Source organism: Trematomus bernacchii, unplaced genomic scaffold (assembly GCF_902827165.1).
Source record: "Trematomus bernacchii unplaced genomic scaffold, fTreBer1.1, whole genome shotgun sequence".
NCBI lineage: Eukaryota > Metazoa > Chordata > Actinopteri > Perciformes > Nototheniidae > Trematomus > Trematomus bernacchii.
In genome coordinates this window covers 9515492-9539856 of record NW_022987720.1, presented here as the reverse complement: position 1 = coordinate 9539856, position 24365 = coordinate 9515492, and the positions used below count along the sequence as shown (strand labels likewise).

Genomic DNA, 24365 nt, shown 5'->3' with positions numbered 1-24365 from the left:
TAATCACAACTGTACTTGTCAGTGCATAATAGCATCTCCAGTGATATACATGGCATTATGAGAGGCTCTACTTTACAAGAGCATGAGGCTCAGATACACTTCCTGGTTGGTTACAGCCTTAATCAAATAACACAGCATGATGAAGCATTTTGTCGGCAATGCTGAGAAAACATAGGTCATGACTCCTAATCCTGTGGTTTTAAAGAGCTTTAGCTAATAGTTTATTCCCATTAGCTGTGCTACAATTCCTACTCAAAAATGGGACTGACTGTCACCAGTGGAAAAACCACCAGTACACAGGAAGTATAATAAGAAACACTTATAAATGTTTTAAGTATTAATATTTTAGATGTGGCTTTATTTATTAATCTTGATACAAGAGATAAGAAGGGATGAGATCAGATAATAGTTTGAGAAAAAAAAGGATTTAAGGGGAAATGTACTTATTAAAGAAGCTCAAGTTTTGAAAAAAGCAGGGCTAAAAAGCAATAAATAAAAAAGATGCAAGATAAGACACAACAAATTACAAAGATATTTGCATAATACTCTTACACTTTTACAGATATGATCCATGAGGGATAATGGTACCCATAAATTGTATTCACACGATGTGTGACATTGTACTATGATAGGATAGAGATATTCTGTCATGTTAAAATGGTAGGTGAGACAATAGCAGGGTTATGATATGATATGCTATCATGTGTTAAAAGTTCTGCCATCGGTATATGAATGATTACCAGAGATTTGTAATACAAGAACTGCCATCAAAATACTTTCTTCAAGTAATAAATCTGAGGTGTGTGAATGTATAAGGATATGTCTCATTAGGGAACTTGTATTGATAGTATCCATACCTTTCAAATGCTTTTCACAATAAGCAGATAAATACTGGTACACGTGGCTGTGGGCAGATAAATCTGTCTTTAGGCATGTGATGAAGTGATGATGTTCATTATTCTGCTGGTGCACACTACCTCAGCTTAAAAGCTTAAAATGGCTGGTGATTTTGTGATGTCATCTTTGGAGGATTGTGGCGGTGCATGTCTCCCTCCAGTGGAGAAAAGTTAGAGGTGAATGATGCCCTTCAACCATACTATGATTAAGTAGATATAATCTTCTAAAAATAAAATACTTTACTTAATTAATGTAATTGATTTCATATGTAGGCCTAGTATTGAAATAATTGATGAGCATCATTGAAGTAGTATGTTTTCATATCTTTGCAGTTGTACAAAATAATTCTGTATTTTAACTTAATGCAATAATAAAATGTGGGGTAATAACAAAGAATATTTGTAACCAATCATTAATATGTAATTATTTTCCGCGATTGATTAGTTATTCTCTTAGTGTATGACATGTGAAAAAGTTGTGAGAATGCCAAAAGCTATTTCTTCAGATGCTTGTCTGAACAAACTTCATAAATATAATAATGATAACAATATTATTAATGAATTAACAATATCAAAAACAGGCAAAAGCAAGCCGTTTTTGATATTTTTAATAACTGATCATATAGCTTTATAATTGATGACAATTTAATGTATAACTATAAATGGACTCATATTTTTGTTTTAAGTGGCAAAGTATGTCACATAAATCTTGTGTATCAAATTGCTATATTAAAGGTGGGGTAGGTAATTTTGGAGAAACCAGCTCGAGTGTGCTAGAATTTGAAAATACACAGCCGGAAAAAATCTCCCACTTCCTTACAGAGCCCCTCCTCCTCCAACACACACGAACGCGCACATGACCAATGAGGGCACGAGATACATTTGTGCACAGATGGAAGGCTGACAGGCAGGTAGGCCATCCAGTTATTTTAGCCGGGCCGGCTAAAATGATTGGTCGTGCTTTTTACAGTACTACGGCTTCCACAGATTAAATGGATTTTTTGTCAAAGCACTTAAAATATTCATTGCTATCAGGATGTTAAGAGCATTCCATGGAATATAACAAAAAGTGTATCTCGAGCCGGTTTCTCAAACTTACCTACCCCACCTTTAATATATTAAATAAAAGCTTTTGACACACGGCTTTCCCCTTTCTTTTAGTTATATACGTTTTGCCTCAATAAGGATTCAGACCATGTTACTCTTGTAGTTCTCTATGTGGAAATGTTTTCTGACCTACAAACTAGAATGTACCATGAAATAAATGTATTATTTTGATGTTGACTAACCTTGGTTTTGCATTCATGCTGCATTCAATGAAACCAATCAGTTAGCGCGTGATCATTACTTTACTCTTTACTCGCCATGGCTGTTATCATCTGATGTCTGCTTGCACGCGCGCACACACCACTTCCGCACAGACAGTGTTTACAAACAAGTGGCCTACAGATGGCAGGGTCACTCACCCTTATGATAACAAGGCCTGCAGACAGGACAGCTCAGGATTATAAACCTGCAGCCCCGACAAGAGAATATAAAGCCTCAATCTTTCTGTCGGGAATAAAACATTTGTTTTTAATGAGGAATCTTTTAAATTAATTTCTGTATTCAGTTCAAAATGACAATATGCTGCAAAGGGGGCAACGTGCAAAACGTGTCATTGATTCTGTAGTGGAGGAGGAAGACCATCATGCAGTGTGGCTTTGCCCTGCTGCGACGTAGAGACTGAAGGGAGAATTGATCCTGCAAAATAATCTCATACATGCGGTAGTTTGTGAGTTTTAATACACGATTGGATGGTGATATCGATGCATTATTGTAGATTGTCGATAATTTCTCTCTGTAGTGATTATTGTGACAGATTGCACGTGTAAACCGGTTGATCCACTCCTTTCCTGCTTTGGTGAAAAAACCGTACACGCCACTTCTTGCTTCTCACCAAGCAGCATATGCGCTACTCCCCAACCGACCTTGAATCTGTCCTCAGATTAATACTCACGCGTGATTTGTTGCATTCGCAGGGCTGCACCGGCTTCCTGTATTCTGATTGGTGGAGCGCGCTGTCAGTAAAAGCATATCCGCCTCTTGCTCTGTTTGGTTGGAGCTCTCTGCTACCCTTTCTCTCGGCGGTGGGTCGGAGCCGCTGTCCCTGGCCTCGCATGTTCCCCTCTAAATTCCTGTTTTCAATTTGATGCCCCTATTGTACATTTGATCCATTTAGACCCTTCTGTTAGGCCACAGTCGGGCGTCCATACACCGTTTTTTATTTGCCCCAGTATTTGGCATTTTGAGACTTAAACACGAACATGGCCGTGGTGAGCGGATCGTCTGGGCCGGTTGCCCGGCTTGAGGGCCGTGAATTCGAATACATGATGAAAAAGCGCTCGGTGACCATCGGGCGGAACTCGTCTCAGGGCTCAGTGGACGTGAGTATGGGCCACTCCAGCTTCATCTCCCGGAGGCATCTGGAGATATTCACCGCCAGCGACGATGGCACCGGCAGCGGGGATTTTTACCTGAGGTGTCTCGGTAAAAACGGGGTGTTTGTAGACGGAGTGTTCCTGAGACGGGGCGCCCCTCCTCTGCAGTTACCACGAATGTAAGTTTCCCCTCTCAGCGAACATGTGGATGCTAGCGCTAGTAGCCGAGAAGCTAAAGTTAACAGTCAACAACATTGGGTTGATAGTGGCTAGCAGGGTTGAGAGCACCACGTGTTTTAGCATGTTAGCAAGAACTCCGCATCCTGTTCCCTATGCCATTTTCTTTGTTGACATTTTTGTTAGCAACAGTGTGAATTGCCGACTGCCTTCACCCCACATTCCCTCCTGTGGTTATCTTTGCGTTAGCCGCATTCCACTGTGTCTGTTTTGGTGGCTACATAGCCAAAATAACTAGGCTAGCACACAGCTTTGGCGACGCTATTGTTGATATTGACTAGTAGCAGCTTTTTCTGTCACGTGGACACCCGTAAGTCAGAAATGTATATCTCGTGATACTGTAAACATTCGCCATTGTTGTTATGCAAACACGTTAGCTAGCAGTTAGCTGCTAGTTCTCTGTAGTTGTGAATGGAGCTCCTCTCGACCCCTAAACGTAAACAAACCAGCCCGTCCCCGCCCTACCGGCTCACAACAGAGCCTGCGGGACCTTTGGCCTCTGTTCAAATTCGAATTCATGCTCGCTGGTGTATTTAACTAGTTAATTATGAACAGTATTGATAAACGAGAATTGACCCTCCTCATTAATTTCAAAGTTAAATGAGAAGTTTTTCCCATAGAGGTTGGTTTGCCTCTCCAAAAGAAAGTTCCAGAGCTATGTTGTGCAGGTTGTAGCCTGCACCGTGCCATTGTTTATCTTTTGAGGGTTGTTGATAATGTGCTGCTTTCTCAACACACTTTTATTACTCAAGAATTTATCGCCCTGATCTGTACTAACATTTAGCAATGGGATTTTAAATATATGCCGCCTGGTGTGGATGGACAGAGAGAAAGTTATATACAGGGGTGCCCATAACTTTTTTTTAGTGAGTTACTCAGATGAGTACCAGGAGACAGCGTTTGGTACTCAACCCACACGAAGCGTGGTCCTCCTCAGTGTCTCCTGAGTGTTGCCGTCCTCTATTTACACTTCTTGCATGCTAGATGATGAAGATGCACCTCCCTGTCTCTTTTTAAGCCTCCGATTTGTTTTCTCCAAAACTTGTGGCCAAAACTGTAAAGTCCTTGCATTTCCTGAGGCCAAGTTGAAGGATCAAATACTAAGAAATTATCACATGACTTGAAGTCATATCTGATTTCAGATGTGGGAAGTTACTAAGTACACTTATTCAAGTACTGTACTTGAGTACAATTTTGAGATATTTGTACTTTACTTGACTTCGATCTACTTTGTAAAATTAGCTGCACCTTTACCAGCTTTGATAACACTTTAATGATCAATCATTACAAAACATATCATATATATTATTCTGAAATGGACCAATCTGCACAATGACTACTTTTACTTTTGGTACTATTTGGTAACTATATTTTGATGATGATACTTTTCTAATTTTACTTGAGTAACATTTTGAATGCAGGACTTTTACTGTAACAGAGTATTCCTACACTCTGGTACTTCTACTTTTACTCAAGTACAAGATCTGAGTACTTCTTCCACCTCTGTCTGATTTCAAATTCTTCCACAACACCCTGAGTAAGTTTGCAACTGTGTGTTTCACTCCACTTTGGTGTAAATAAAACTGCAGCAGCTTGACCACAGAGCGTGAACGTTGTGATCAGCTGATTTTGCGCAGTTCTCCAGTGTGTGCACGGGGCACAGAATGTGCACAGGGGAGTCTCCCACTGCAGCCAGTTGGCGGAGTTTTGGCACAATTCTGTTGTTCATACTTACGTTAACCCTGTCTGTGCACACGGTGAACAACTCTGTCGTCCAGTGATCTAAGCCTCTGCCTCCTGTAAAGCTTCACAGGTCCGTCGGTTATGTCCTGCGCGGCTCGGCCAGCACCCAGGCCTATCAGCCATAGAAAGTCCGAAGTTTTTTCGCAGGGAGCGAAACGGCAACGTAGCTGCTTAATGTCTTTGGGTTTTTTGACATGTCTTGTAGTTTACTCCATTGAGTGTTGACAAGAAACATGTGTAGACGAAATATGTGTTTTGTTTTGAGGTACTCAAAGGCGTGTAGTGACACAAGTGACGTTACGCAATTCAGATTTTTGCCGCGCATGCCTACCTGCATACCAGTTATGTGCACCCCTGGTTATATATAAAGATAAGCAATAAAGTCATAATTATTCAGATTCTACAAGTTATGTGTGCTGGTAATGCTTAAATGAGAATTTCATTAACAGAAAATCTTTTATTATCAACAAATGTGTAATCAATTGTTAAAATCATACATTTGAAACGTGTTGGGTCCCAATTTCTCAAATGTCAGGATGTTTTTATGTACATTTAAACCAAAAGTATAAATGTGTAACGTGCATGTTCTAGTACCAAGTGACTTCCGGATTAATGGACAATGAAAACTACAAAACCAGAATAGGAACATCATCTCTGGTTGTAAACAAACTACCCTGTATACATTGTGTTGAGAGGGATTTATTTGGGATTTAAGCTCTCCAAAAAGTGGTTGCAATAATTTACCAAAGTTGGTTGTATAATAGAAAAAAACAGCCTCTGAATAGAATTGGGAGGGATGAAACCCTCTTTAATGGTCACACATGCAGAGCACACAGCGCACACACACAGTGAAATGTGTTCTCTGCATTTAACCCATCCTAGTACTAGGAGTCTAGTACTAGGAGCAGTGGGCAGCTATTGTACAGCACCCGGGGAGTGAGGGGTGAAGGGGGGTGTCCGGTGCCTTGCTCAAGGGCACCACGGCAGGGCAGGAGGTGAACTGGGACCTCTCCAAGTAGCAGTCCACACTCCATATTTTAGGTCTGGTCAGGGTCTTGAACCGGCGAACCTACAGCTCCCAGTCCAAGCCCCTACTGACTGAGCCACTGCCATTACAGGCCAGACTTTGCACACTGCTCTCGGCTATTGTGCCATCTTTCAATGTGAAACCACATTTTACTGCACAAACAATAAGCTTGTTTTGCCTTTTTTTAAACCTCAAACTGGACTTTTGCTCAAAAATATTGTCTGCAGCTGAACATGTTTGTGTTTTCATAACTAAATAGTAAATCAATGATTGCACTGCCACATCGTACATACACCCATGCATTTCATTAGTAGGCACCCAGAGGACCAAGGGAAGAAGAAGAAGAAGAAGCAGCGGCGGTTTCAGGTTCTCGTATTGATCAGGCCCACTGCCAATAAAGAGCTTTTAATCAGTGGCACTATTTACAACAAGCACTTCTATAAGTAAGACACCTAGCACAGGCTAACATGATTTACTGTAATCCGCAAGCTCACTCAGACGACCCTCAATGTACAGGATAAGACTGCTAAAGCACAGATTGACAGCATGAGAGAACTCGCACAGCTTTGGCCCAGAGGACAGGTCTGTTGTATTCCAGGGATTCCTATTTGGTGATGTAAACAGACTAAACAGAAAGGAACAGCCTTCCCTTCCCCTTTTTTTCCCTCCCCTCCATGTCCTCTCCCACACCCGAAAAACACTCCAAGTTCTTCCTGTCTCCTTTTGTTTACATTCTTATTTTGCATTTTGGGTGGGGGTGGGGGTGAAAATCAAGTGAAAGTTTTCAGTTGAACAAGCTTTGTTTGTTGCCGTCCTCACAGCTTAGCAGCATAGCAACTGTGCGTTAGTGTTCATGGAGTTTGGCCTCATTGTTCATACAGGAGAGAAATAGGGTCGATTTAAAGAGGCTTCAGTGAATGCATGCTTTCAGGGGGATACTCAACAATAAGGACACAGTTTCCCATGACATTGAACCACACCCAGACTATATAAAATGTCCAATTATTAATTAAAAATAATGTATTTTTAGTAGGGCTGAAAGGGTTTGGTAATCAGGGAATGAATTGCTGTTTGGTTTAGGTGAGGAACCTCTTGATATCATCAAATAAGTGGCGATAAATTAAAGTCTAATATCAGTTTGGCCATTAAGTCCTTGGTTAGATCCTCTTGCATATTAACTTAAATTAAGCTTTCCTGACGTAAATTTAACTCACTTTTCATAGCTCTTAAAATATCTGCGTTTAAAGATTGAGAAAATAGTGTGCATTAAATGTTTTGGGTCATTCAAATGCAACAATGTAAGGACATTGCTGGTCCAAGCTTTCAAATCTGATGTTTTATTTCAATGTAAATCCAATATCTTTGGGTTTTGGTCGGACATTTATAGACTCAACATGTATTGATTAATTGAAAACTGTGAACAGATAATGGTAATTTGCACCCCCAGTTGCATTATATGGATTAGTTCGCATTTATCATTAAAATAATATTCAACCCCTTTCTCAAAAACCCATAAACCAAACTCTTAGCCACCCCAGCCAACCTGTGTCCATAGATTTGAAAAACTGCCAAGTATAAAAGATCGATGTCCTATTTCCATAAAAAAATTCTCAATTTAGCCCACTTATTTCTTATTATATCTTGGATAATTTCTTATAAGGCATCTTGTTTTTCTACAATGTTAAATATTCATTCATTTGAGAAGATATGCTTATTGTAAGGGTCTAGTTTCAAATAAAGGACATCTCACATTATCCATCAAACCAAGGTTTTCCCTAAAGCGTCGTTCCTTGAGTATTTTTTTTATAGACTGACCACTTACCATTACCAAAGACAAAGGCCATTAATATGTAAAATATGAAAGGAAACCTTAACCTTGATTATATGCTAAGATTTTTCTAAATGAACTATGCTGCCAATGTTATCCTTATTATTTAATATTCGTTTATCAAAGCTGCACTAATGGTTAACATTCAGGCTTTGTCATGAGCCAAAATGTAATATTGGACATACAGCGGTTCGCATTTTCAGCAGCTTGTAATACAGACAAGAACACAAAAGAAGAGGATCGTTTTTGATATTTTATTAGTTCTTGATATATTTAGATATCACTGCCCTCACTCTGTCAGCTCTCCACAGCCGCTGGATATTGAGAAGTGCTCTGATGTTATTTAAAGGATCCTTCGTGACTTTGCCAGATCCTCAGTAAAATCTACCCTTACTTAGAGGGTGCTGAGAGGGAACATGCACAATGAAAAGTGTCTCCCCTCACCAGTCTGGCCCCAGGAAGTGTTTCAGTCTCCTGTGAGCAGCAAGATGTAGGTGTCAGGGATCCAGTTCTCTCAGCAGATGCCAGCTCTGTGAGGGCCTGGCGAAGAAACTGCTGTGCCTGGCACTCTGTGACTAGAAGAAAACAAATGTGTGTCTGCTCCGTCTCCCCGGTGTCAGACCGCCTGATCCTAACAGTGATTTAGAAAGGTTCCTTCTATTCACCACTATCTGTGAATGTTGAACATTTCCCGTCACCAGCAAGGAGTCTGTTATTATCTAAGACTAAATTATTTAATTGTAAGGAATCCACCCAAAAATATGCGAGTTTCTGTTGGCAATGTCTCTGCATTCCTGAGTTAGTTTTGTTGGTTGTTTCCGTTTTCTTTTTTTTTCTACTGCATACCAAATGGAGAAGCAATGAGTTACATTTTTCATCCATTTATAGGCGCCCTGTTATGCTCATTTTTAGGTTAATGTTTGTATTTTGTGCCTCTACTGTGGTGTGACGGTATATGTATTCGTACCGAAAATATTCGATATGGGCCCTTCGGATCGGTACACGAATATAACGTCAAATGTAAAAAATTGAGGAGGTGAAAAACTTTTTGGAAGTAATCTCAGGTGCTGCGTCGCAGCGTTCAGTGTAATTTGCTCACATTGGGTTCAGCGAGTCATAGAGCGACCAAGTCATTTCATTGGACGAGAGGCATTCTATGAGAGTGGTCACAGGGATGCGTTAACATTTAGTCAGTAGTTGGGGGAAATGGCGAACGCAGATAAAGTTGAGCTTGAAAATCCTCCAGCATCATTGAAGTCTGGGAACATTTTGGTTTCGCAGTTACGTACAAGGATGACTGACAAAGACAGGTGGACCGAACCAAAGCTGTTTGTCGGCATTGTTCAACTAAAATTGATTACGCGGCTGGCAATACTTCAAACTTGCACACTCATTTGAAAAGGCATCACCCGAACGTGAATATCACCGGTACCAAAAGAAAAATGACTGAAGTGCAAACCCAACTCCCAGTAGCATTTAAGCCTCCACCACTCGCAAAAAGTTCAGTGCCATGTTAGCAAAGCGCTACCTGGCTGTATCTGCTACCTCTGTCCCTAGTGAGAGGGTGTTCTCCACAGCAGGAGACATTGTTAGTGCCAGCAGATCTGCCCTTTCGGCAAGCAATGTGGACAAGTTAATTTTTCTTTAAAAAAACATGAAAATACAATGACAAGCAAGTCCTAGTGTCAAACTAGTACAGTACAGTTAAAGTACAGATTATTTCAGTTCATCGAAATGCTGCACCTTAATGTTTATTTCATTATATTTTGTATTTATTTGAGTGAATATTCACAGTTTAATAATAATTTAAAAAAAACAAAAAATAATGCGAGAGAAGCTCCCTGTTTAGGATTTTATCATTTGCATACCATTTACATGCACACAAATCTATATAACACACCACAGGAAAGGGAAACCCCAAAAATGCATAATAGGGCTTCTTTAAGACAAGTAATGTAGGTTACATATTCTCTTTTCAAATAAGAAGCAACATGTATGTGAATTCAAAGGCATCCCATGATGCTTAATCCTGTACATTATGCCGTTGAAACGATGTTGTTGGTTCATGTGTGGCCACTCTGCTACCTCACAGCTCATGTGTGATAGTCTAACTGATATGGGGCATTTTTAGCAACATACTTAGACTCAAAACTTGAGTTTTCACTGTTTTGTGTATAGTTATTTATCAACAGACTTTTACACCAATACTGTACATTTGTGATAAGCTCTTCTTGGCCCGACCCTGATTTACTGACGCTAGGTGCCTTGTGGTAATGTTTCTGTTAGGGGTTTTCATTTGTGAATGCCAATAACCCTCATTGTAGCATAACAAACATTTCCAAATTGGTTTCGGGTCTTAAATAACTATTAAATAAACATGGCATTAAAGCGTTTGTATATTTAAGCAATAGCTCACGACAGGCTGTGGTGTATATACTCATTATATCACAGCTGTGATATAATGAGCATATATCATGGCCTGAAGTGAGCTATTGCTTTTATAAAACGGTTACCAAGTGTGGCAATATAAAAGAAAAATACACACTAATTTAAATAGTTTTTATTAGTAAATAATAGTTCAAAATAAAATAGTCCCTCCGTTGCCTTCTGCACGAAACATAGTGCGAGGTGGTTGCTATGCAACAACACTAACAGCTAGCGAACATATTAGACGGAGAGCGTTGATCCATTATTTGGCTATTTATTTACATTAATGTGTATGTTGCCGTTTATTGTGCACCCACTGAAAAACTGTCCAGCATCAGTAGAATGGCTTACGTGGTTACTTGTATAGGTTGAGGCTAGGGCTGTGCGATTATGGCAAAAATCATAATCACGATTATTTTGGTCAATAATTGATATCACGATTATTAAATACGATTATTCATTGACTTTGAAAACATCCATTTATTGAACTTTAAAACAAATACAAATAATAATTTGAACAGTATCTTATAACTGTTGATTACCCTGAACGTATATTCAACTGAAAAACTTTAAATAAATAATATCAAAATAATAAATACCAATAAACAAGATCAACAAATATTTTGGAGCGCACTTCCAAAAGTTACTAATCATATATAAATATGATAAATACAAATAAATTAGACCAAAAATAAATTAGATCAAATATGTTGCAGTGCAGTCACAACCTAGCAAAGCAAAATAATTGTTTTATTCGATTATGTTGTTTTTGTAATTGTGGCAGGCCAAAATCGTAATTGCGATTAAAATACGATTAATTGCACAGCCCTAGTTGAGGTTGTTCTAGGCTGTTGCTTGGCGTGGCGAGAATATTGCTCCACTTTCTCCGGTCCCCGAGATTCGGCTTCCAGTAGCTCTGGAGAGAGCTTTCGCACCTGTGGCCACTAACGGTCATAATTTCTCTGCTTTGTTTCAAGACCCGCATCAGAAAGCTTTTGAATGGTGATACTTTTCCAGTTGGTCTACCTGCTCTTCACGTAGCTCTGCATGTCGTCGTTTAGGTGCTTTTTGTTCTGGAGATATAGGCACTGCTCAATCCACCCCTCCATAGTAAGACCCCCCCCCCCCCCCCCCCCCCCCCCCCCCCCCCCGAAGTTAATCTTAAATGTTTCGATCTTATGCTTTGTAAGTTTGTTTCGTAATGGAAGAAATGTAAATATATTTATAAAACGGACAAGTCAAATCAAGCAATCTGATTGGTCGATAGCGTTCTTGCGGACCTTTTTGATTACAGATTTGAAAACATCGTTGCTTGCTTTAAAAGTAGCACAATTCATCATGTCAAACCTTGGAAAGTATCTAGATATCCCTGCCCTAATGCCAAAGTAACTGCACACTGAATATGTTTTGCTGTTTGATGTCTATGTCTGGACCGCTGCGTAAAAAGGAGGGTTTCTGCCCCGTTACTTCTAGTGTGCTGTTAGCATGTCTTAATTTGTATCCCTCTGCTTATTTTTCGCCGGTACTCCAGTGAGTAATAGCTCTGTTTTTTGTCCTCTGCAGTGTAATAATGTGCAGTACTGTGATCATTTGCAGTTAGAAGCCGCACAAACAAAATATTTCCAGCAGTGTGGAGGTAGAAGGGAGCTTCATTAAGCCATTGCATCAGTATTCAAATGTAATTAACTTGCGCATTGTCTCTCGGCTAATTAGAGCCCGTCAGCTGAAGTTTACGTGTGGTTATTAAACGCTCACTGATTTGCCTTCCTAATGTTGATATGATTGACGGGTACCTCTTCCTTACTTGCCAGCTCTTTAAAACTTTGTCTTGTTTTGTTTTGCAGGTGCACTTTCAGGTTTCCCAGCACAAACATCAAGATCACGTTCACAGCGCTGTCCAGCGGGAAGAAGGTGAAGCGTGAAGCTCCAGAGTCTCCGGTGAAGCCCGTACAGCCCATGATCTCCCCGCTGACCATCAACATTCCAGACAACATCGCTCACCTCATGAGCCCCCTGCCATCGCCCACTGGCACCATTAGGTACGCACTTCTGCAAACTGTTATGTGTTCCCTAGCTAAAAGCAGGAAGAACTTTTCCTAACACCAACAACAATTTGTATCTAGAATGTATCCTCTGTAGATGAGTTGTTTACTTGCCAGGTCATTTAGCATTAATTTGCCTCCTGCTTTTTATTTTAAGATAATTTGTTGGCCTATTTGTCTTTTTTTCCTCGCAGAGAGTTGTTTTAAACCCGGCCACAGCTAAGGCTTCAGCCTTGGTACAAGGGCACCATTGGCCCCATGTTTTGGGCTGAAGAATATGAAACATTTGAGTCCTGGCCAAAATAATTGCCATTCACTATGTTATCCTGAGAATCTCTTAAAATGGCTCTATAGTGGACTCCCTTAACCTGAAATGTTAAACAAATATCAGCATTGCATCACATATTCACAGGACATCCTTTTTAGTGAACTCAACAATCTTAAATAAGGTAATGTTTAAAAGAAAATGCATAAATATAAGGTAAATAAATGTTGAGGCTCAGCTTTTTCTTTTATGATAATTACTGCAGGGTTTTCGATTGTTATTTAAAACTTTTTTAAGTTGCCATAGAGGATAATTATGAATACCCGGATGATGAAAATTCTCCCCTTTTTTTTTCTTCAGTTGTGTAAACGTACCATTTTCTGATTCTAACACCTGAGATCAGTGCTCGGTGGTCCCTCCCTCGCCTGTAGCCGACCTTGACATGGCCCTGCAGGGTGATCAGCTTAGGCTTAGTTCAGAGACTGCAGGGCTCAGAGAGGGAGGCGCCTCCATCTCAGACTCTCTTATCCTTTCAACCCCCTGATCTCAGCCAGATGGCTAAAAACCAACCAGGTTTCTTCTGTCATACAGGTCCCCTTTTCAAGGTTATATGATATAATGTGCTTTCTCTTTGTAAATGAACAGTCGGCATAAGATAAGCGGCACCAGGTGTAGCACAGTCCAGCGCTGCTGCTTCTTTGTGTTGTGTACTAACTTCTCCACAGTCCCCTGAGTCCTGAAATAAAAATATGTAAATGTGCCTTAATGTTAAGTCTCTTCCTCCTGGGTTATTCAAATAGATAATTGGACTTGGTTAAGATTGGTATGTGTTGTTGCTTAAGGCCTGATAGTGCCTTCTTAAATGACTGCAGTGTTTGAGAGGTGAGGCAATTTGCATAGATGTGGGACAAAAGCGTGCCTCTGCAGCACAGACTGCGCTTACTCTAACTGTGCCTCTTCTGGGATATAATAGCCTAGTTATATTTCCGATGGAAGCACCTAATAAACAACTAAATAAGACTATAACGAATTAAGTATTGACAATATTTAAAAAAATGTCTCTGCATCTCACGGTTGTTATTGTGTTTCCTACAGTGCTGCTAACTCGTGCCCCTCAAGCCCGCGGGGCGCAGGCTCCTCCAGCTACAGGATGGGGGGCCGCATGGTCAGCTCTGCAGAGCTGCAGCTCATGAATGACAACTCCCAGCCCGACAACGACAAAGACGCCTCTGGAGGGGACAGTCCCAAGGTGAGAGCGGGACCGCAGGACAGTCACTCTGTGAGGGGGGGGGGGGTTTGCATCAAAGCTGACCCTCAGTTTGTGACACTGGTCAAAGTTTCATCACAATACTATTTTATATAATTTGATGTTTCTTTAGATATTGGTAAATTATCAAAAACAAACAAAAAACAAAATGTCATCTTATCATTTTGCATCGTCAGAATATTAAAAACTATAGTCCAGCATAAATGGCAGATTATCAAATTAAAAAAGACAGAACTAATAAATATCAAATATTTAGAAAGATTTCTTTAAAAATGTAAATGATCAGAATGTTTGTTAATTGGTTTCTCTATAAATGAAATGATTCATTTCAGCTCCAAGCTATAACAACATATCACCATCTCTACCCACAAACTAATAAAGGCTATATTTTGTTCCAGCAACCTTTGTTATTTTTTGCAGAAACTGAATTGTATCTGACCAAAATCTTATATACTAGATGTTTTATACTATTATATGCCTAACATTTCATAGACAATATCCAGTTTGGCAGTGTTTTTAGACTCTAGCAATACAATAACCACAAGATTAAAAATGGGATTAAATTCCACATTTTTAAACTGAGAATTGAGAAAATTATATAATTTTTTTTTAATGTTTGCTTCATACTTAAATATGCATTTCTCCTCTGCTCCACAGGATGACTCCAAACCTCCGTACTCCTATGCACAGCTGATAGTCCAGGCCATCACACTGGCTCCAGACAAGCAGCTCACACTAAACGGAATCTACAATCACATCACAAAGAACTACCCCTACTACAGGACTGCAGACAAGGGCTGGCAGGTGAGTCCTCTGAAGGGTCTCTGCCCCAGAACCTGCTCAGAAGAATTACAAATGCATCATCAAAAATACTTTTTTTATTTTCACGGCAACACCCTCACACAATTTTTCCTCTGCTGCAGAACTCTATTCGACACAACCTGTCATTGAACCGTTATTTCATCAAAGTGGCGCGGTCGCAGGAGGAGCCGGGCAAAGGCTCCTTCTGGAGGATAGACCCGTCCTCAGAGGGCAAGCTCATCGAGCAGGCCTTCAGGAAACGAAGGCCCCGGGGCGTGCCCTGCTTCAGGACCCCACACGGACCCCTCTCCTCCAGGTCTGCTCTCATCCCACTGTCACACACTCAAGATTTGATTCATACACACCATCATTCAGTAACTGTAGTGTTCATTAGCACAATATATTTTTTTTTATTACTAATTGTAGTTTTATTTTGGTATTTTTTTTTTAACATTTCTTATAAATAATTTTTATTTTGTTCAGATAAAAACATGCTTGAGATACATTGCTTAAAATAAATGAGTTGCAAAGCATTAAATGATTACATTTCACTAAAGCCTTATATGGCAACATTTAAAAACATGTCCAGGGTCCATTTACATTTTTACTAAAAAAACAACCAGAAATTGCTCCCACTCACAAATATTCCTTCATTGTTGTCCATAAACTATAAAAATTGTTTGCTTTTGATGTCATTGATGTTCACTCATGGTGCACATGAAGGTCAGCTTCATACTGAACAAAATCTTAACCAGCTCTTTAATAACTGTAAAATATTGATATTGCTGTAAGATGGTTAACCCTCCTCTCTCTGACCCTCAGGAGTGCCCCAGTGTCTCCCAATCACTCGGGCGTCCTCTCCGCTCACTCCAGCGGCGTCCAGACTCCTGACAGCCTCTCACGAGAGGGCTCTCCGGTCCCCCTGGAGATGGAGACCACCTCGGCCCCTGCCCCGACCACCCCCACGGTGGTCCAGCCCAAACTGGCAGTCATCCAGGAAGCACGCTTTGCACAAAACACACCAGGTATAAAACCCTTTTTCACAATTGCATTTGTAGTTACAACTTGAGTGACTATAGAGACTTCAACACTGGATATTGTTGGTTTAGGTACTTTGAACATGTCTGAATTTTACTCTTAAAAAGCTGTTGGAAGCAATAATATAATGGCGCATTTCCACTACAGGGCCTCGCTCGGTATGGCTAGGCCTCGTTAGGCCTTGTTAGGACTGGCTCACTTTATGCTGCGTTTCCATTACAGTTTAGTAGCTGGGGCAGTAACTATAGTAACGCAGTGTAGGCGGAGCCGTGACGTCATCTTCAATGAGGACCCCAGAAAAACAACACAGCCGTTAGCTGTTAGCACTCAGAGCTCACAGCTCCTCATATATGTTCAGAAACTAGACAAAAGTTAAACAAGTACAAACCACAGACTGTCTGTGTCATGGCGAATACAGTCGCTGCTTTATTTATGTCTGTATAGGCTGTTGTTGTGAGTGTGGACGGTCGGAGCATATACAACGTTAGCTTAGCCAATCTCCATTTAGAAAACACGCATTTTAAAAGGTTTTTCGCCTGCCGTCTGTCTGCAGACTTGTCAAAGCATTAATTCATGGTTTTTACTAACCGGTATCAGTATGTTGTTACTTCGGCATCATTTTGAAACGTGTATTACAATTAAATCACGGTCAAATATGTTCATCTTGTTGTAGTTGTTGCCCCCTTGCCAGCGATTCTCTCTCTAGTTTAGCATACTCAGCCCGACTCAGGCTGGTTGTTGGCCCGGAAAGAACCTCGATTTTATGGGGCCAGAAAAACTGTGAAATAGTACCCGCTAGCCGGTACTACGCCAAGTGGAAACGCAACCAAAAACGGGCCGGGCACGGCACGCTTAAAGCGAGCTCCGCGCTGTAGTGGAAATGCGCCATTAGTTACCTCCATGATTTCAAATAAACAAAGGTGTATATTAAATATCCCTGTGTCCCTCTCTGTCTCTGCTCCAGGCACGCCTGTTAACAACCAGCCGGTACTCATAGCAGTCCAGCGCCAGTTACCTCAGAGCATCAAGCCAGTGACCTACACCATGGCCTCCCCGGTGAGCACCAGCAGCTCGCAGCCGGCCATGCAGACGGTGCACCTCCTGCAGCAGATCCCCGCCGGCTGCATCAGCTCCGCCGTACTCGCCCAGCCAGCCACCATCATCAAGGGCGAGCTGCAGGAGAACGGAGACCACACAGGGCTCAAAGGTGAGGCAGGGGCATGCTGGGTAATGTTGTTATCCACCACCATTTTGTAAATTGGCACACATCTGGAGTTCATCTTAATTGATTATTTCGCCTCCTCCTTTCCCTCACTCGCGTCCCTTCCTTGCGTCTTAGCTCCGCCTCCGTAAGACGCGAGCGAGAGACACGAGGAAGAGACGCGAGGACAGAGGAGTCCTCAGGTATTAATTGGGATGTCCTCGTTCACTCCAGCGTCACCATAAACAACGCCCTTTACTTCTGGTGCGTGCAGTTTTATCACCTGTCACTGGACTCACTCCACATAAATCCCTTCAAACCTGAGATTTAGTTTCTCATTGAAATGATTTCGTCCATCTCTTCCATTCATCTCTTTTATTATAGTTTTCTATGTATTATTTTCGGTCCTGTATTTGTTTTTCCAGGTATAACATTTCATTTAAGTTATAATCATAACAATAATAATACATTTAATTTCCAAGTGCTTTTTCAGGTGCTCAAAGACGCTTAACAGTGGTGATAAAACGAGATATAATAGAATAAAAAAGAATATTAAAACAGCAACACAACATAATTCAATAATTAAAAGCCAGTCTGAAGAGGTGTGTTTTGAAGGTGGGGGGGTCGGTGCAGTCTCTGATGTGTTGTGGAAGGGAGTTCCAAAGGGTGGGGGCAGCAATGGAGAAGGCTCTGTCAATAATAATTGATGGATTAATGTCATTATGGTATTTGAGCTTGTTTCAGATCAACTTTTGTATTGGATGTTGTTATTTAATTTGTCCTACAGAAGAGACACAACTCACTAAAATATTTATTAGTTATGCTACCCGTATTTTTATATATCCTAAATGTTTGACGTTCTGTGGGTTTACCACACATGCATCAAAACACCAAGTAAGAACTGGAAGTTATTATTTTATAATCAAAACATTATTATTGAAATTGTAAGTATATTTCACACACATGTTTTTATAGAGTATGTTCTCCTCATTCGTTTAAAAGATTTATATATTTTACTCATTAAAGCAACATTTAATGACTCTGATCCTCCTTTAACGGTAAGATCAGCTGCAGTGAGCAGAGGCTGTGCAGCTGGGGGCGGAGTTCTGATGCGCAAGTAGTGAAAACACTTCCGCGTAGTCTACACTTGTGTATCCTTGCTCTCGTCTCCTCTGGAAGCCTCCTCCCTCCCCCCTCCTCGACTCCTCCATGTGCATTTAAGAGATTGGGACGTCCTTCAACATGGTTTGTCTTGGTCGATTTCCGGGTCAAGTCCCGAGGAGTCGAGGAGGGACATTGAGATTAACCTCTTGGTTACTTGGGGTACTGAAAATGTTTTGGTATCAATACATTATTGGTACCATAATAAAAATATTTTAGTCGATACAAAGCCGTACTGGCATCAGTGGCTTTCACATGAACATTCATGTTCTTCGCTGGAACATTTTCCTGAGTCTAGTGTCCCTAGATAAAGACGACAAGGACAAAAAGTATTATTTCAAACATAATAACTGGTTATGTATCCGTCTTCAATGATAGCTAATACAGAAAACCTTAGCTTGTTATATGGGAAACAAATACTTTATTATTTAGAACCTTTATTCAATTTTAGTGAAGCATAAAAAGTGGCTCTAAAACTTCATTCATAGAAAAGTTTGGTCTCATGTCGAACTAGAGCTGAAGATTAATTCCACACCTGATTTTATGATCCTCTGAATTTAGACATGATAAAAGATATACATCCACATGTTTGTTAGCTTTAATGCTATTTTCACTAGCTTTTTTTGTTGGCTTTAACCATATCTTTACTGTAAGAGAGCCAGGAGGGATTATTGAGTGAGATATAGCTCTTTCCTAGTAAATTATTTATCTTCTTTAATTTACTAAATGAATCATTCTACTGCTGGTTTCCTAACTGTCAATTCCTCTTCTTACTGTAGGCATGAACAGTACACTGTTAAACTAGAATACCCTTTTTCCCTGAAGTCATTGTTGAAATGTCTGTGTCTCTCAGTTAAAGTGGAGACGGTTCCCACCATCACCTCTATAGGCGGCTCCAGTCGCATCATCCAGAGCTCCCAGTCCGGTGGCTCGCTGCAGACTGTGACCATCGTGCAGCAGGCACCCATGGGTCAACACCAGCTGCCCATAAAGGCCATCACACAGAACGGCACCCACAGCGCCACCACTGCCATCCACGGAGCCACCAGCTCAGGTGAGAAGCAACGCTACGACAAGCAGGAAGAGAACATGGAGGGTTTATATGTTGATTATTAAGTCTGAAGAAAGTATACATCATGTATACGCTGAATAGTTTACATTAAACCATAATGGACAAAATCTGGAACAATGAAGCAAGAATGTCCCGAATGTTACATAGTGATGTCAGTAAATTAACGGAAGTAAAAGGAGTCCAATGGTGGCGTTTCAGCAGGGAGGGGGGGAGTGTGTGGGAGAGAAACTCCCTCTGAATGGAACACAGGGATCTTAGCCTTCGCAGAGCATTTACATGCAAACAAACCTATATAGCACACTACAGGAAAGGGACAACCCCAAAAAGCCGAAAGGGGCCTCTCTAAAAAGTGTTCAGATTAAACCGATTGATTAATGAACTTCTGCTTTCCACTCTAGTTTTCATGACCTAATGTTAGTGGGATTGTTACTCACCCTAATATTTAAGGCAGTACTCTGACACGATTAAAACTTTCTCTGCCTCCACTGAATCACAGAAAGCCACAGCTCCCACAGGCTTCCTGCTTACAGATGTCGGTTAACCACACAATGACTTCCACGGCTAACCCCCCTCTTCCCATCTGTTTCCCCTCCAGCTGTGGCCAGCCCCCTCCACCTGCTGGCGGCCCACGCCTCCGCCTCGGCCTCCCTCCCCACCAAGCGTCAGAACGGGGAGCAGCAGGCCAGCGAACAGCCGGACGCCAAGCGCATCAAATCAGAGGACGAGGCGGCCTCGACCCCGGCGGACTCAGACTCGTCGGCAGCTAACGACCCCGGCCACAACTAGTCTGTACAACACACACCACACAACCCCCTCCCCCCACCACCACCACCACCTTCTCTCTCTCGTCCCAGTCGTTTTGTTTCGTTTCTCTTCCTTCAACCACTGACTCCTGAGGTGCCAAACTGAGAGGATTCTTTTCATTTTTCTGTTCTAGAGCAACATGAGGAAAAAAAGATAATGTCCACCCCTTTAAAGACTTGAATGTGGGTTGAGAACAAAAATAAAGAAAGATGAACTCAAAGGTGTCCCCCCTGTGAGCCACTGAAACAGGAGAGTGACTAAACCAAGACCGCAGGAAGCCTTAACAACAATTAACCCTTAAGAGCTGACCTTTGACCTGGAGCGGCCCCGCGCGGGGAGAGGCCCTAACGGAGCTCGGGGCCGAACACCACCTTTCTGTCGAAACTACCTCAGAGCAGAGAGGAGACCACACCTTCCCACCCCCCCTCCTGTCGGGGCAGCTCGGGACGAAGCAACCAAGCGACGAGTACGACGAGCATTCAAAGGTTTAAAGAAAATAAATGAAAAACGGTCAACGCATTCAGAAAGGGATCAACTCGGAGCCAATAATCCTGAAACTCTGGCAGCTAGCCTCTCACAATACTGACCTTCCTTAATCGCAGCTGTACGTAGATATGCAGTATTTTGTTGTTCAAATGTGGAGCATAGGATTTTTTTTTTTAATGTATTTTCACTTATCTAGATAAGTAATAATTTAATGAAAGGAAGCGTACAAAATAATGAGGTCGACGACATTTCGGTAACTAAGTTAGAAATCTCACTTTTTTTATGTGGACTTCCTTTTTCTGTTCGGTGAAACAGTGTAATTAGTTTTTTTTTCGTAATATTCGTTTCTTTTCCCCCCCTCGTTCTGACATATCCATATGAAATTTGCTTAGTTATACCTACATATTTTAATACTTGCACAGATAACCGATATAAGCATATGAAATCTCTCCATGTGTAGTTCCAGATGTTGACCTTTGCATGTATCCGACAACACGAGAGTTAACTGTTAACTGTAAATTGAACGGAGGAAAAAAGACCTGCTTTGTCCAAACCAGACCTGCACTTGATTAAATGTTTGTGTTTTCATTTCCCTTCTCCTCCTCCTTCTTTTTTGTTTTCCTCCTCCTCCTCCCAGCTGTGTTGACGTTGTGGTGTTGGCAGACCCCCCCTCCCCCCACCTTTGCTTGATTATTTTACTACTCTGTTCCGGCGACCTGGCGAGTCTGTTTTCTGATTGTACACGTTCCAAACAATAGTAAAAGAAAAAAAAATTGATGTTTGTTCTGCTTAAGTGGAGAAATGCTTTTTTTTTAAATAAATTAATTTAAAGCCCTTTTCTGTATCAGTACATTTTGCTTTATTGGTGTAATTGCTGCTCCACTCCACAAGGGGGCAGTGTAGCTCCTATACTGCCCCAGATAGAACCATAGATAACTTTCCCCATGAAATAATTTTCTATGATTTCTGATGTAACAGCATTGTTAAATTGGCGCACATTTTTATTCCTAAATTGATCCGTTATGCTTTAGTATGATCCATCTCACACACATCCAGGATTAAAAATCTACATTTACTTGAACAAGTCACTCTTTCTTCTTCACAACAGCATTGCCGGAATCATACTCTTTTAGCATCAACACCCTAAAATCGATTCAGTGGAAATTGAAGAGTTTCTTTACAGAGTCCCTGCTCTCTGAGTGTTTCTCAGCGTTGATGTTTTTTTTTGGATAAACACTCCCAGCGACATAAGAACAATTATTCAGTTTGCACCCCGCCACGGCCCAACGTTCCTCCTTTGTGTTGGACGGGCTAAATAAAGCTGCGGTGCCGAAGGTGCTTCCTCACATTAGAGGCTACAGGAGATTCAGATAAAGCTCTGAGCAGATGTGCAGCAACAGACCTATGACTGTTAGCCACTTATCACATAAATGATAAGAATATATAGAATTCATTTTTGAACACCCTGTTCTCAGGTAATCAGTATCTGTGTTTGCCCGCCAGCTAACCAAGCACACTGGGCTCTGGTTTCAGACAGAGGGTGAAAAGAGGAGCTGCAGTATGAGAACAATAAAGAGTTTTGAACATTAAAGCATGGAGACATGTCCCAGAAGAGACACACTATACTAATATGAACCTGAAAATGAGGATAATTTGTCCTCATTAAACAGGAGTTTGCAGACGTCCTCACATTAAAATCCAAAATATAACCAACAAAAAAAAGATAATGTATTATTAAAGGTTAATATAAACTTCATTGATACTTGGTGGAACTCATAAGCAACCTTGAAGTATAGATGGTGAAAAAAGCTCCTCTTTTAACAGCTGCAAAGGTGAAGTAGGTTTAATACAATGAACACTTTTTTGGATAGTTTTAAGGTCACATGACCTAGAAGCTAAATAAAAGCACAACATTTTATCAGTAAGATATTCATGTAAAATAAAAATAAGAAACGGCATAATTCGAATTACAATATGTGTATAAAATATAAGAACCTCTAAAATCCAATTTAAAAAGCTGTGTCATTCAATTATTTTATTCTGATTCATTTGATAACATGTCATGGAAGCTATTGAACAATCAGGAAAAAGCTGAATTTTGATAACCATATTTAAAATCCTAAAGATGTGTTCTATTTGTCTAGTGGATTATAACAATGCTGCATTGATTTAAAGTCACCAGGTCACATGATATGGAAACTATTTAAAAAATCTGAGCCTTTTCAATAAGAAACCTCAGTTAGTACTTGTGCAAAAACACACTGCCTCCGAGTCTCTCTCTGAATATTCCTCACACACTGACGCGTGCTTCCACTCTCTAACATTAGCTGTACGGCGTACTAACAGACAGCAGAGGAAGGTGACTAACAGTGGGAAGCAGCAGAATTTCAAACACAGGGAGGATGTGTGTGTGTCTCCACTGCTGGCTGTGTAGGTGGAGTCTCCATAGAAACCAGGAGCTTATCGCGGCTGCCTGCATCGAGCTGCTACACTGGAGGGACGAGCAAGAGTGTGCTGTTTATCCAAAATTCTCTTCTGCATGATTGCTCATCCAAATTGTTCTCAGAATTCTCCCTCCTTTTCAAGAATGGAGATCTAACAAATAACAAAACCTCTGGCCTCATGTCTGGTATTAGCTGCTCCTTAAGGTCATGAGGCTCTTTGTGCAGTGGGAAACTATTCCAGGTCTCTGATAATATCTGCAGCTTCTTAAATCTGCAGTTTTTTTTACACAAGTAGCCGGGATCAGCGCACTATGTGAGGAGCCATTAAAACTGGGTCTTATGACATGAAAACATGTCATTTAAAGATGTAGAGCGATGACGCACATTTCTCGTTATACTAAATATTCACGTGGATTTTCCTCTTGTGATGCTGCTATTTTAAGAGACCAAATCCAGTTATTTGGTCATTATTGCAATCCCTGTTTTGACATAGCAGCAAAAACAAAAGGCCTTTCATTCGTTCAGCCTCACAGGACTCAATGAGAGCTGCAACTGGAGCACAAACTGCCTGCATGCTGCAACTCTACTGTTTTTAGTGTTGACTAGTTCTTTTTCTTTTTCCTGATGCTCTTTCTAATATTATTTTCTCCAATATGTTATGTGTTGTCCTAGAGGCAGCATTTCATTTCAGAAAAGATTGTCCCTATCAAATAAAATATAAATTCTCTCCTAATTATTTACCTTATTTGTGTCCTGATTTTTTGGTTCTAATTGTACGGTGGCCGACCCATCATGCAAACGTGCTACAATTAGGAAAATCGTGCTGCACTTTCAAATAATATGTATATATACTGTAAATTGCATGTCAATCAGAGTTTGTCTGTTTCATAATTGTAATTGTTTTGTCAGTATTGAAATGACAAGGTTAGCTTCTTTAGCGAGCTAGCTTACAGCAGATCTTCAATAATATCAAAAGTAGTCATGCAATCACATTGTTAAAATAAGCAGATACAACTTTTTAGATAAGTTTCCAGTGACAGTTCAGTTGGCAATCTTTATAATCTCCATCTTCCGTGTTGTTTTGAGCTTCTTGCATAGTTTTTTTATTTGCAGTGTTTTGTTTATGCAGCACTTTTAGTAAACGCTGTGCATGTTTTGTCAAGTTGGTGAAGATGTTTCTTAATTTTCATGTGTTATGGCACATTT

General features: G+C 40.7%; 1 protein-coding gene across 1 annotated transcript; it reads left to right on the top strand.

Annotated features, from left to right (window-relative positions):
• Positions 1–3008: 3008 nt before the first annotated feature.
• On the top strand, positions 3009–21551 carry foxk2 (forkhead box K2). The gene is made up of 9 exons (XM_034142864.1): positions 3009–3495; positions 12423–12617; positions 13981–14134; positions 14810–14956; positions 15076–15269; positions 15776–15978; positions 16956–17198; positions 19207–19407; positions 20021–21551. Exons 1-9 carry the CDS (start codon positions 3203–3205, stop codon positions 20209–20211), a joined length of 1821 nt encoding a protein of 606 aa, XP_033998755.1. The 5' UTR covers positions 3009–3202; the 3' UTR covers positions 20212–21551.
• Positions 21552–24365: the final 2814 nt, after the last annotated feature.